Below are 13,936 nucleotides of genomic sequence, written 5' to 3'. Positions count from 1 at the left end.
ACATGACACTGGCTCTGACCTCAAAGGTTAGTGAAGGAAACCAAGTAAACGACCTTTAAGCTTATAATACAGAATTTTGTGTATGACAATGGGCATGGATGGAGCTAAGGGAGGTCATGAGAAAACACTAAACATAGGGCAATGTGTTTCTCTAGGTAGGCAGCAGTGGTGACGCACGCCTTTGATCCCATCACCGGGAGGCAGAGCCAGGTGCATCTCTATGTGTTTGAGGCTAGCCTAGTGCACAGAGTGAGTTCGTGACATCCAGAGAAAACCTGTCTCAAAGAACGAAATGTGCTTCTCTTTTATCTCATGTGATTGTGACCTGTAAACTCCTTAAAGGTAAGGACCATCTAATGTATGTGTACTTACTTATGTCTACCTACCTTATCTATGTACCCAGCTCGGATGACAGCAACCCGTCACTAAATAGGAGCTAACACCATGAATTTGACTCCGACAATGAGATGAGCCTTGGGGGCATACAGAGCATTTTCATTCATTTTAGCCTCCCACAGACTTGTTCTTGGCTGCTTATCTGCACAATGTATCATCAGCACTGATAAGTAACAATGCCCAATCTTTCTTATCACGCTTGCTGAAAATATGGTTGATGAAACAGGAGTTGGTTGGTTCTTTGACAAGAGCTCTGGGTAACAGTTCCGTGCAGACCAGTAGCACAAGGGACTAAGAAGGGACTTTGACTCTGCCATTTAATAGCTCTTACTCAGTCTCTTAGGACTTCCATTTGCTTCGCTTGGAGTGAGATTACTGTTCTCTCCTACCTGACACAGCAGACATGTTTCTGTTTTATACCTAGTTTGAGTGTAGGCATAGTGCCCAAGATACTTGTAAGTCAATAGGATGTGGCTTGGTGTCTCCCTGTGGTACTGAGGCTCCACGGTAAATTCCCAATAGGTCCGGGTATTAATCCCAGTGAATTTTCCCTCCCAAACCAATCAGAGTAATAATGAATCGCGCTCTTGCATTTTCTATCAAGACGGCTCCTTGTGATTTCTAAACGTTCTGTCTAGATTCAAAGAAGCTGGTTTCTTCTTGAGTGGTTGGAATAAGACTTTTCTTAGAAGCTACTGAATATGGATTAGTTCGGATTGTTTCTCAGGAAATAAAAAGCAGGCTCTGGGGTGACCACTTCAACATTTAATTGGGTTAGCAAAGAACTACAAATAAGAGGTTTCCCTTCGGAGGGGAAGCGTGTTTACTGCACCCAGCCCCTTAGGTGGTGGAATTTACCCTAACTGCTGCCCTTCAGAGGCAACCTTTAACTTGGGCGCCGTTACACGAATATAGCAGAAATGTCCCACTGCAAACTTAACACATTCCAGGAGTTCACCGGATCCCAGCCTCTCAACAGATACAAGTGCAGAGTTCTCCAACTGCCTGGCCACTGCAGAAGTCACATTTGTGGCAGCTCCAAAGGGTTTGCATCCTAAAAGCTAGAAGGCTGAACCGAGAAAAATTGCCCAGCCCTTGGGACAAAGCCATTAGGGGCGGGTGACCTGTATGTTAGGGTAACTGAAGGTTCATTCACGTGTCTCTATCTTTCCCTCTCAGATACACTGTGCCTGTCGCTGCCTGATATCCCTCTGCCTGGATCCATCCGAGAAGTAGTCTCTGTAACAAAGACAAGCATGCTGTATTTGGTACCAGGGGCAGTTGTGGACCGTGTGAACAACTCCACCAAAGGGAGGCCAAGGGGCCATTCCGACTTAGCCTGAAGTCCTGGCCTTTGTTTTCTCTCCACATTCAGACTGAAATGTGATTCCCCTGGCTTTCTTTTTTGGAAAATACCTGTGATGAGTAATAGCCTGGCTAGAAAGAAAAGCTGTTGACAGGAAAAGTCTCTGATGGGGAAAGGGCTTCTTCGTGAGTTCTAACCGGAGACAAGATGCTTCAAACTGGCTTGAGGAAGAGTTCCAGGCTAGAAAAGGTCAGGACTCCCGGAGAGAAAAGGCTTAATGCGAGCTAAGGCTGAGAATTAAGCCGTTTTCTCTGAGAGTAGGAACATGGACATAAAGATTAGACTACCATGAATGAGCCTGAGTCCTCCTCTACTATATAGTAAGGCACCTTAGGCAGATTGTTTGACCTCTCTGAACATGCTTTCTCAGGGGATTATGAGCATTAAATACAATCGGGAGTATAATGAACACTGGTGCAGAATAAGGTTTTTATGAAATCTGTTCCTGATTTGATTATAGTACCCCCTCAGCCAACACAAATGATGTCCCGTCTATGTGCCAGATGCTCTTTGAGTGACAGATTCCTCCTCCTCCTTCCTAAAGTCAACCACACATGCACCCTGCTCTAGGAGAAGTACCAGCCGTATACCAAGCTCACTTTGAGAAGCAGCTCACGGTCTCGCGGGTTATCTCTTCGAGTACCTTCTCCAGACTCAGCTACCTCTCCCTCCAATGTGCTCACAGTTTTCGGGGTGCTTACCACACTGAGTCTGCTCTGCTTGTCTCGTATGTGATCCTAGAGGACAGGGATTGTGGATTCATTTCATCTATTCATCTGATTTGCTTCTCTCACATAGTGACTAAGCCACTGCTGTGTTCACCATATCATGTATGCATCCGTGTAAGTTTGTGATCTTTGACACAAGCAGAGGACTCAACCCGGTCCTGAACTCCTGGAGAGTAATCTTGCCCTCCATCTTTAAAAGACTGGGCCCTGATTTGGTTAGTCCTATTATTCCTAAGTATTGCTTTGGTTCCAGACTCAGTTTCCCAGTCTACTTAAGGGGTCAATAAATTTCCTTTACCAGGAGGTTATGACAATGGTTTGGGACGATACAGCTTTGATGTCCCCGACATTTCCAGACACAGAGCCAAATGCCAAAACCAGCTGATTCCATTCTTATCCCTCAAACGGGTCCAGCGAACATAAGAAAACTAAAAATATAAAATATGAGTGCATGTATCCTTCCAGTTTATACCTTACCTCAGCTGTGTGCCAGAGGATCGGCTGAACTGGGAAGCCACACACAGCTCCAGGGAAAACACTGGAGTGCTTAGGCAAACAGATGTGAAGAAGGGGTAGGATTCCGTCCACTGATTAGCCATACCCTCAAACCTGGGCTGCCGGAGGTGTATTTAAAATGAGACTGGCAAGCCTGAGTAGTCATAACCTGACTGTCAGGAACTGTTCCGGTTAACAACAACAACAACAAAAGATACCTGAGTTACTCTGTGTTATTCAAGAGCCACCGTGCTAGGTGATTTACACTGCAGAGGTTACCTCGTGTATTGAGAACCACTTTGAGACAGAAGAACATAGACTTCACTCACAAGTTGGCCTGCCAAATAGGAGTTTGGAGCTCCTATTAGTTTGACCAATCAACTAACAAGCAAAAAGTTTAGGAAATCACCTGCTGAACGTACCACTGGCCGAAGGAAGCAGAAAGAGGGTGAACCAACACAAAGCCCTTTGTGGGTGAAAAAGAGAGAAGCTGGATTGGAACCCAAGTGGAAAGGTCTGCCGAACCCCAGAGCTCCATGCAGTGCGAGAATGGGGACGAAAGGAGTGCAGGATGCAGAGGAAGGGTGCCCCAGGTCTGGGAGGGGGCGTCCCTGTGGCTTGTGCGCCTTCCTCGCCTCGGGTGCACAGGTCAAGCCTCTTCCCTCCCGCGCTCTCACCCTCCCAACCTTATTTAGAAACCGTGTCCCCGAGACAGGAAGGGCGGCGGGCCGAGAAGCACGGAGCGTCCCGGCCTCATTTCCTTTCGAATCCCCCTGTGGAATTTCATTTCGTACGGTGAGGAAATCGGAGCGCGAGCCCGTCGGCTGCTCGGCTGCTCCGGGGCGCCTCCCCCACCGGGCTGCTCTCGGGCGCAGGTCGCGCCGAGCGCGGGGCGGGGCCGGGGGGCCGGGCGCCAGCCCCACAGGCTGGGGGTGAAAATTGCTGCGAACTCGCGCTGTACCAGGCACCAGCTCTAAGCATTTCAAGCTTTATCGCTAATCCTCCCAAGTCACTTTACGGGTGAGGAACCTGACGCTGAGAGGTTGGGCAATTTGCTCAAGGTCACACAGCGAGGATTTAAAGTCACCCTCTGTGTAAATCCTAAAAGTCGTGTTCTTTGTGTTCATTATTTTGCTTGATATAGAGGTGACCAAGGGACTGGAGTGGACATCTGGAAGGGGACAGACATGAACGGGACATCGATGCAGGAGCACTTCTCACCTGAGAGAGGAGGGCACGTTGGCTGGGCAGGAGCCGCAGGGCTCCAATCGACGCCTGGCTGCGGGGTGCGACGGATCGGGGTGGGAGGACGCCAAGCGCCTGGAAGCCAAGCGGGGCGGGGCGGGGCGGCTCCGGAGCGAGTCAGGGAAGGGAGGATCAGGCTGCCGGCCGGGGCCTGACCCTTTCAGCGGGAGAGAGACCCCGCCCCTTCCCGCCCCCTCTGCCCAACACGGCCTCTTATTGGACAATCACGTTGTCCGTCCCGCCCCGCCCCGCCCCTGCCCTGCGAACCTCCAGCGCCGCGGAGCGCTGAGGCGGTGAGAGCAGCGCGGTGTAGAGTGCAGGCGGGCTTCGCCGAGAAAGCCGGACTCGGCCGGCGCCGGGTTCTGGGATCGCCGCCTGCAGCCATGACCCTAGTAGTCCGTCTCTCTGCCCCGGCTCCGGGGGTCTGATACCACTCACAGTCTCGTCCAGCTTCTGGAGAGGCGGCCGCTGCCCCCTCGTCGCCCTTGGCGCCTTACCGGACTCCCTATCCGGAGCTGGGAGCAGCGCGGCCACCGGCGCCCCCGTGCAAACTGGGGGTGTTTGCTGGAGCAGCCCCCGCCGCTGCTGCCCGCGGCTCTGGCCATGGCCTGGCGGGGCACAGGGCCGAGGGTCCCGGGGGCGCCTGGAGGCGTCAGGCTGGGGCTGCTGCTGCTGCAGTTGCTCCTGCTCCTGCGGCCGGCACTGGGCTTCGGGGACGAGGAGGAGAGGCGCTGCGACCCCATCCGCATCGCCATGTGCCAGAACCTCGGCTACAACGTGACCAAGATGCCCAACCTGGTGGGACACGAGCTGCAGACGGACGCCGAGCTGCAGCTGACAACTTTCACGCCGCTCATCCAGTACGGCTGCTCCAGCCAGCTGCAGGTGGGCGCCCCTACCCCCACCCCTGGAGGGACCCGGCAGACAGGGACTCCCAAACTCCTTCCTTAGAATCTCTGACAGATCGAGCCCCCTGCTCCCTTCCTAACTTGAGGGTACAACTCCTGGAAAAGTGATTTCCAGCCCGCACCCCACCCCCCACTTTTCTGTCCCTCTTGGAGACTGGAAGCCAAAACGTTGTGTAAGTCATCTGGCCCGCGAAAGAACCCATTCTTACACCCCGCCCTTCCGTTTTTCTCCCCTGCCCATGTCTGGCCAAGCCCCTAACCCCAGTGGAGCTGAGGGTTATCTTTGCCAAGGATTCCGGCAGCCGCTGCTTAGTGGGCGAGTCCTGGCAGGGCAGCCGGTTGCACCTAAAACTTGGAAGGAGTGATAAGGAGACAGAACTTCGCCCTTCCAGGTCACTCACCGACCTCCTTTCTCCCTGTATTTTTGAGTGTAGGTTACCAAATCAAACATCTCCGCCTGTTTTCTGTAGAGTGCCCCCGCCATCACCCAGCGCTCTTCAGAGGTCACACAGGAGAGAGCTGGCTTGAGTTCTTTCTTATCCTTAGGGTTGGAGGCAGGTTTAGTTTTTTAAGGGACTGGAACAGCTCCAGGTGGATAGTTTGCCTATCTAAAGAACTTCTTTTTCTCCCCACCCTTTGGGGGGCGGGGGCAGTCATTAAAATGTTCAAACTTACATATGTGTAATGATATAGAAATCCTTCCCACAACAATAGGTGAAAAGTAATTTGCATATACAGTGTGATTATATTTTCGCATACGCAGCCAGCTCAATGGGGAGGTGGATTGGAATGAAGTTTTTAAAACTTAACACTGCTCATATTTTGGTTGGTGAGGCCAAGTGACTTTAATAAAACTAGAAAAGAGGGCAGCTGGTAAAAGAAAAATAATAGAGGTTAGAGCTGTTCAGACTGAAACCTCAAGAACTTTGTAGTTCTGGCTGTAGAGAGATACGGAGACAGTTTACTTCCCAGCTCGTGTTTTTACATAGGTCACTTTAAAAGCTGGGTTGTGGTTGAGGAAGATGGTGGGGGTTAAACCTGTTGCTGGTGAAATATCCTTGTGGAAGTTTCAGGACTTCAAAACTGGATTATAAAAGCTTAAAAAATAACCCTCTCCTCTGCGTTTGGAAACAGGGCATAGCTGACATCAGTGGCAATTTTGTTGGAGAAACAGTTTTCACAGGGATATATATTTTTAATTACATGTATCCTGGGGAAGCAGCCAAGCTGTTTTGAAAGACAAGACTGGATCCCTTTACATGCTGGAAAATAGTTACTTGTAACTCTAGACTTCATAGACAACATCTGTAAGGAGCCAAGGAGACTGTTTATCAGTGCTGGAGGAATTGAGGGCAGCAACTGGACTCCCGCCTGCTGGTATTACAATCTCAGGGGCTTAGCATTTACATCTTCCTATTGTGCTTCATTGTTATTCATTGCGGAAATGCTAGCCAAACGAATCCCTGGAGACCAGAGACCCCTCCCCCAACTCATAGCTCCTCCTTGAGTCTAACCGAGTCTCAGATTAGTGCATTTTCTATTTAAATATGGGATTGGCTTTTGAAAATTAAAATGGAAATTAGGAAAAACTAGAATGGTGATGGGAGCTACACTTTGTTAACATTAATTTTTAAGGTGACAGAGAAATGAAGATAAAGGTCAAGCACCCATCACCTAAGTGACCAAGTCACTTTAATAGACTCTTTTGATCTTTCAGATGGTAGCTCGAAGGAGAGGGATATTGGAAGTCAGTTTTTAAAAGTTTATTTTCATAAGCTTTATGTGAAAAAGATTATGTGATTCTTCATACATTTCTTACTTATCTAAATCCATCTGTGTTCCTCTGAAAAGGATTACTAGAGCCCATCTAAGGAAACTGTAAAAGTGATGGATTATTAGGCACCGGTGTTTCAGGTCAGAGTAAACAGACATATTCCCAGTAGGCTGGCTTAGATATTGTCTGGAAGCGGTCGCTCAGCTTTCTGCTTTTGGTCAACCCCTCCGCCACTCATTGTTTTTTTTTTTTTTTGTTCGTGTCATTACTTTCCCAGTTCTTCCTTTGTTCGGTTTATGTGCCAATGTGCACGGAGAAGATCAACATCCCCATTGGCCCGTGCGGTGGCATGTGTCTCTCCGTCAAGAGGCGATGCGAACCCGTCCTGAAAGAATTTGGTTTTGCCTGGCCGGATAGCCTGAACTGCAGCAAGTTCCCACCCCAGAATGACCACAACCATATGTGCATGGAAGGACCTGGCGATGAAGAGGTGCCCTTACCTCACAAAACCCCCATCCAGCCGGGAGAAGAGTGCCACTCCGTGGGAACCAATTCCGATCAGTACATCTGGGTGAAAAGAAGCCTGACCTGCGTTCTCAAATGTGGCTACGATGCTGGCTTGTACAGCCGCTCAGCCAAGGAGTTTACGGACATTTGGATGGCGGTGTGGGCCAGCCTCTGTTTCATCTCTACCACCTTCACCGTGCTGACCTTCCTGATCGATTCGTCCAGGTTTTCTTACCCTGAGCGCCCCATCATATTTCTCAGTATGTGCTATAATATTTATAGCATTGCTTATATTGTTCGGCTGACTGTAGGCCGGGAAAGGATATCCTGTGATTTTGAAGAGGCGGCAGAACCTGTTCTCATCCAAGAAGGCCTTAAGAACACAGGATGTGCAATAATTTTCTTGCTGATGTACTTTTTTGGAATGGCCAGTTCCATTTGGTGGGTTATTCTGACACTCACTTGGTTTTTGGCAGCAGGACTCAAGTGGGGTCACGAAGCCATTGAGATGCACAGTTCTTATTTCCACATCGCAGCCTGGGCGATCCCTGCCGTGAAAACCATTGTCATCTTGATTATGAGACTAGTGGATGCTGATGAACTGACTGGCCTGTGCTATGTTGGGAACCAAAACCTAGACGCCCTCACTGGCTTCGTGGTGGCTCCGCTTTTTACTTATTTGGTGATAGGAACTCTGTTCATTGCAGCGGGTTTGGTGGCCTTATTCAAAATTCGGTCGAATCTTCAAAAAGATGGGACAAAGACCGACAAGTTGGAAAGGTTAATGGTCAAGATCGGGGTTTTCTCCGTCCTGTACACAGTTCCTGCCACATGCGTGATTGCCTGTTACTTCTATGAAATCTCTAACTGGACGCTCTTTCGGTATTCTGCAGATGACTCTAATATGGCTGTTGAAATGTTGAAAATTTTTATGTCTTTGCTCGTGGGCATCACTTCAGGCATGTGGATTTGGTCGGCCAAAACCCTTCACACATGGCAAAAATGTTCCAACCGATTGGTGAATTCTGGGAAGGTAAAGAGAGAGAAGAGGGGGAACGGTTGGGTGAAGCCGGGCAAAGGCAATGAGACCGTGGTCTAAGACTAGCCAGCTTCTACGCTTTCCTTATGTTGGAGGGAATTACGCGGTGAATCTCAGTTTGAATGAACTAGAAACACGTTAGCACCCCCACTGTCGGCCCAGCACCCCTCACCACACCCAGCCTCATAAAAGCGATGGTTCCACTGCAGACAGATCTAAGATGGGAAGCCAGTGAGAGGCTTTCAAAGCTGTGAAAAATCAAAATGTTGATCCCTTTAGCAGGTCGCAGCTCAGAGCGCTGAGGTCCTGCTTAGGTTCCCTGTTTACCCCTACTGGGTGGGATTTCAGCTGTGAGTTGAGAACTCGCAGGGAGAAAGATTAATTTTTTTTAAAAACTCTTAAATTTTAAATAGTAACTAGGTCTTTCAGATAGCCAAGTGATCTATAAACACTGGAAACACTGGGGTGGGAGACGTGTTGCAGGGTTTGATAGTTTGGCTGGTCTAACATAAACATCGCGTGGCCTACATGGTCGGCTGTTTGGAACTCTGGAGCGCACTCCCAAGAGGTGGTGTCAAAATCCTTCAGTGCCTTTGTCGTAAAACAGAATTGTTTGAACAAACAAAAGTACTGTACTAACACACGTAGGTATCCAATGGATTTTTTCTCTCTCGATCTCTCTTAAATTTCAGCATCCCTATTCTAGGCAGCCCCTCGCTCTTTTCTTCACTTTACACTAATGACTCAAAAAAAATTATTTTTATAGGAATTTTTTTGCACTGCAGCATGCCTAATGAGGGGGAAGGAAGGGTGATTCACTTTCTGACAATCACTTAACTCAGAAGAAAACGAGATTTACTAAGTTGACTTCCCTTCCCGACCCCAGAGACCCATTGCGTTAAGTAATGCTAAGCAATTGGGACTTGAAATATTTTAGTTCGTGTGATTGCATCTAGGCAGACGCCAGTCTGGAAGAACTGAAATGTTAAATTTCTTGGCAACTCTGCATTCACACAGATTAACTGTGTAATTTGTGTGTGTCAATTACAATTAAGAGCACATTCTTGGACCATGACATAGTATACTCAATTGACTTTAAAACTATGGTCAGCTTACATTTGTAGTGCGATAGTGCCTTTCTCCCCTGTAGCATAAGAATGTTATCGGAGTTGGGTCTACTTACCACAATGGAGACTTATTCAGCTTTGCAAAGGCAACTAAGGACAGCAGATCTAAATACCGGGTGCATAATTGTTCCTTAGTAATTGGCACAGGCTCCTTATAAGATTTCATTAGAGCCGGTGTGGCCTGGAACCTAATGAATGGTACCTAATGAATCTCCAGAGTGCCAGCCAGAAGCTGGATTGGTTAGCAAGGGATATGGTATAGACCGTATGAACTGAGCTGCAAGGTCTAACAGCAGCACGGGTCTTAATTGCCTTTGCTGGGATATCCAAAGCTTTTAAAATTTATGCTTTAAGTCCCTCACAAGGGGGTACCCGCTAACAACCTATCAAAAGTTGCAGTGTCTTTACAATTGTAGCTGGCCTTTTTCTTAACCTGCCTTAGGCCTTTTAATCACCAGATCTCTGGGACAAACTGTTGTACATGTCACAGGTCGCTCTCCTCGTGTTTCATACCTATCTGCTTCAGCAACTGCAGTTTTTGGCTGATTCAAGCTTTGTCCTTTTAATAAAAAAATCTTCGTGTTTTCCCAATCATACTTCGCGGAGAGACATTTCCCAGACTCCAAATCAAATAAGTGATCAAATTCTGGAAATAGAAAGTTTTAAAAATTGAGGATTTTTTGTTTGTTTTTTGGTTTCTGTTTGTTTGTTTGTTTGTTTTGGGTTTGAGCTTTCTGTCTATGACTTGACATTGTCTCCCCCATACCCTTTGATTTTGCAAGGTGTCTGTGATCAAGATGCATGTAAGGCCCAATGTGTGTTCAGAAAAGAGAGCTGGAGCTTGTGTGGTAGAAACCTCCATGGTTCTGGGTGGCCCCTGATGATTTGCACAATCTAAGTGCCTAGGCTGGACCAGGGCATGAGGCTCCAGGAGAATGAGAACTGATCCCTGGAAGGGCCAGTTGAACTCCTGAGTGAGCTGCCTAGGAAATGTGGAGGGGCCACACCCCGTGCTGCTTGCAGACAGTTCCCATAGCTGCACAGGGCCCTGGAGTGTGCACCCAAGGGCAGATTCTGCCCTTACTCACGCTCTGCTGTGGTGTCTTGGGACTTGTGCAGTGACTCTGGCCCAGGAAAGGGATGGAGGACCAGGCCAGGGCTGACTGCCTTTGCCGTGGAGGCTTTGTGTGTCGTTCTCTTTGCAATACTTCAGCGATGGTGGGACCAAGACAGCGCCCTCCAAAGGACGGGGCAAGAACTAGGTAGTATGCAGGTGTCAACAACAGCTATGGCAACAGCAAGCCACCTGCATTCTGAATTCTGGAGCTAGTGTCCTGACAGTTTGTCTGCCCCCCCCCCCCCAGTCACTTGCCCTTCCAGGGCAAGTTCTGCTTGAGCAGAGGGGCTTGTCACTCCAGACTGCTTTAGTTGTCTTAGCAATGCCATGGTGATGTTAGGCCTTCCCGTTCATGTTCCAGGTGATTCAGAATGTTCCCAGTTTCCAGGAGAAGGACCTGGTGGCTGAGGAGTCCCTTACCAACACCCTTCAAGCCACTTTTCCACTTCATCATCGTGTTTTTCTGCTAGCTCCTCTCGCAGGCCTCTTCCCAGGTCTCTCTACCTCTCCCAGAATTCCTTCTACATTAACAACAGAATGCATCAGTTTTGCTTCATGGCAATCTCCATATAAACTCCCCAGGACAATCAGAGTAGGCCCCAGGGTCTGAGCACCAGCACCTACTGTGGCCTTGGGCAAAGGAGGGTCAGGACTTAGTGTTCCACGGGACTTCTGTAGGTGTATTTGAGGACAGCAGCTTGCTGAGGGGCAAGTTGGGTTTCCTTCCTTTCTCTGAGCCCTAGAACGAGTACGTGTGACTGTAATTTTCAAGAAAAGCCTGCAAGCTTCCAGATATTCTATTAAGCATAGCTCAGGGTACCTTTGCCCAACCTTTTCTTTGATAAACTCTTTGGTCTTTGCATCATAAAAGCCAAACCTTAGGGCAGAGGACCGCTTGTCTAGGGTAGAAGTGGCCAGAACCGCCTGGTTGAACTACTCGGCTGATCATATCTTTCTTCCTTTGTGGTGACCCATTTCCTGGTTGCTGAGATGGCTTCTGAGCTGGCACAGGGCCCAGAGGCCTGAAACAAGGGAAAGGTTACACTGTTTCCTGAGATGTCCCCCTTGCTTTCTCTTTTCCGTCACTCAATCACTTGTACTCCCTAAACCTAGAACCAGAGACATCCCCTTATCAGATCCTGAACTGTCCTGGCCCTATCTGACATCTCCAGCCCTTTGCTCGCAGAATTAAGTGTCTTCGGAAGTGGGTGCAAAGTTGGGTCATGGGACACCAAGATGGGCTTGGCATCCTCCGTCCTGAAAGAGCAGGCGCAGCTGAAAGAGGTTTCACCAGCGTGACATGTCTGCTAAGGTGCCCATAGCAACAGTTAGGAAGGGAGACTAAGAGGGCACAGACTCCAGCAGGAACTGCTTAGTGTGTTAATTCCATCCTGTGACGGAGGGCATCGGAGAGAGCTGCCATTCCTGCCAGTCATGACGAGTCCCCAGACTTGGCCCATGCTCTTTGTTCTTTTGTTGTATTTGACGTCAGAGTCCCTGTCCGGGTTTGCGGTATGTCTGACAAAGGACCCGGATATCATCTTCTCTTCATGGCGATGTCAAAGACCTCGAAACTCCTGAGAGAGCATTTTGCTTTTACAAAGGATCACATACTGAAGCCCCAAGTAACAAAGTAACAGATTCTGCTTCTCTGGCGCCGGGATAGAGCTCTCTGTTCCTGCCCATTGCCATGCACCCAACCCCCAGCCCCACCCCACCTCTTCACCTGGTAAGCACATTTGCCCTGATGCTTACTTCTTTTTGTTCCTTACTTGCCTTATTTGCCTCTTTGCAGCAGCCAGTTCCTGGGATTCACCCAGGCAGTTGGTAGAGTCTTTTTGGAATCCCCTGTGAGCGGCATCCTCTGAGGCTCTGTGCCTTCCTCATCTCCCGGAACGTCCAGCTAATGTTATCCCAGAAGGGGATAAGGGGAGCTCTTCACCCTCTAAAAAATGTCCTCCCTCCCAAGTTGTGCACGTTCCAAAACCCTGGAAGTGTAATAGACTAAGGGCCTGACTTGACTCTGGGCATAGGGAGAGCTAAGTTGCCTTCTAGAGCTTTCCTAGTGGGCATCTGGGTGGCTCTGAGGCTCTTCTACCTCACAGAGATGGTGTGAGGCTTTAGAAGGCCCAAGGATGAAGGCCCCTTGAGCTCTTCATAAGAAATATAAACTAAGTGACAATCCCACTCTTCAGGAAGATAAAATACGGTTAGAGCTCTTCTGTGCAGCAGTCTGGCTAGTTGCTCTCTGGCGTTTTCTTGGATCCTCATGCCTCTTAACAGCTCCAGGAACCTGGAGACAACCTGGGGCCATTCAAATGCTTGATATCGAGGTACCAGGCAAACCCTGCTCAACACGCCCTGAATAGATTGCTGAATCTCAAAGGAAATAGACCCTCCTTGTAAGGATGTACAAAAGTGTGTCTGCATTAATGTCTGTACTGTAAATCTCTAATTTATCACTGTATTAAAAAAAACTTGCTATTTAATTTTTGTATCAAAGGAAAATAAAGTTTTGTTTATTAACTGGTGTGTGTGCTCCGGTGTGTCTTGAAGGTCTGTGACAGTCCTGGGAAGCATACATTCCCAGCACTGAGAAAGGGAAGCATCACTTTGTTCGGTAAATTAAGAAATACTCTGCTGGCTAATTTTTTTCCCTGTGGGATTTCTCCTGGGTCGTCAAACCCTTACAATCTAAAGTCAGGGCAAGCAAGCAGATCACGTGATGCTTGGGTTGTGGCTAAAGTTCTCAAGCCATTACCCCAATGATATCATCCCCCTCTCGGTATTTCCAAGGGTGGCCATCTTTTCCTTTGAAGTTTAGTCCAGTGGCCTGAAAACAGATTTCTTCTTGCTGCTGGAGCTCCAAGCCTCTTACACAATGGTTCTGTTTTATGTATATCCCATCCTTCTGGTGGGGAAAAAAAAAAGCCATCTTGGGCTGATTTTCTAAGTTGGGTGGTCTCTGTCACTATATCCAGAGAAGTCACTGGACAAAGTAACTATGTTAGCGTTAGAGGTGAGATGTAGTTCAACGGTGGAGTACTTGCCCAGCTTGTGTGAGGCTCTGGGTTTTATACCCAGCACTGCAAAATAAAACCCATCAGGACATTATCATCAGATCCAGTAATATGGACCACCCAGAGAACAGGCGAGCCACAGCCAATGCAGATATCAGCTGATGTCATGGCTGAGATTGTCCCTCTTGATTTGAATGCTTTAAATGCTTGCCAC

General features: G+C 48.5%; 1 protein-coding gene across 2 annotated transcripts; it reads left to right on the top strand.

Annotated features, from left to right (window-relative positions):
- Nucleotides 1-4,519: 4,519 nt before the first annotated feature.
- Nucleotides 4,520-13,232, top strand: Fzd4 (frizzled class receptor 4). 2 transcript variants are annotated; one of them, XR_012908251.1, is made up of 3 exons: nucleotides 4,520-5,115; nucleotides 7,190-10,914; nucleotides 10,950-13,232. XR_012908251.1 is itself a non-coding variant. In XM_075952404.1 (2 exons), the coding sequence occupies exons 1-2, from the start codon at nucleotides 4,834-4,836 to the stop codon at nucleotides 8,516-8,518; spliced, it is 1,611 nt and encodes a 536-aa protein (XP_075808519.1). In that variant the 5' UTR covers nucleotides 4,520-4,833; the 3' UTR covers nucleotides 8,519-13,232. The 2 variants fall into 2 exon arrangements, 1 of the variants encoding a protein (XP_075808519.1); XM_075952404.1 differs by having other exon boundaries at nucleotides 7,190-13,232.
- Nucleotides 13,233-13,936: the final 704 nt, after the last annotated feature.

Source organism: Microtus pennsylvanicus, chromosome 18 (assembly GCF_037038515.1).
Source record: "Microtus pennsylvanicus isolate mMicPen1 chromosome 18, mMicPen1.hap1, whole genome shotgun sequence".
Classification (NCBI taxonomy): Eukaryota; Metazoa; Chordata; class Mammalia; order Rodentia; family Cricetidae; genus Microtus; species Microtus pennsylvanicus.
This window is presented reverse-complemented; position numbering and strand designations above follow the sequence as displayed.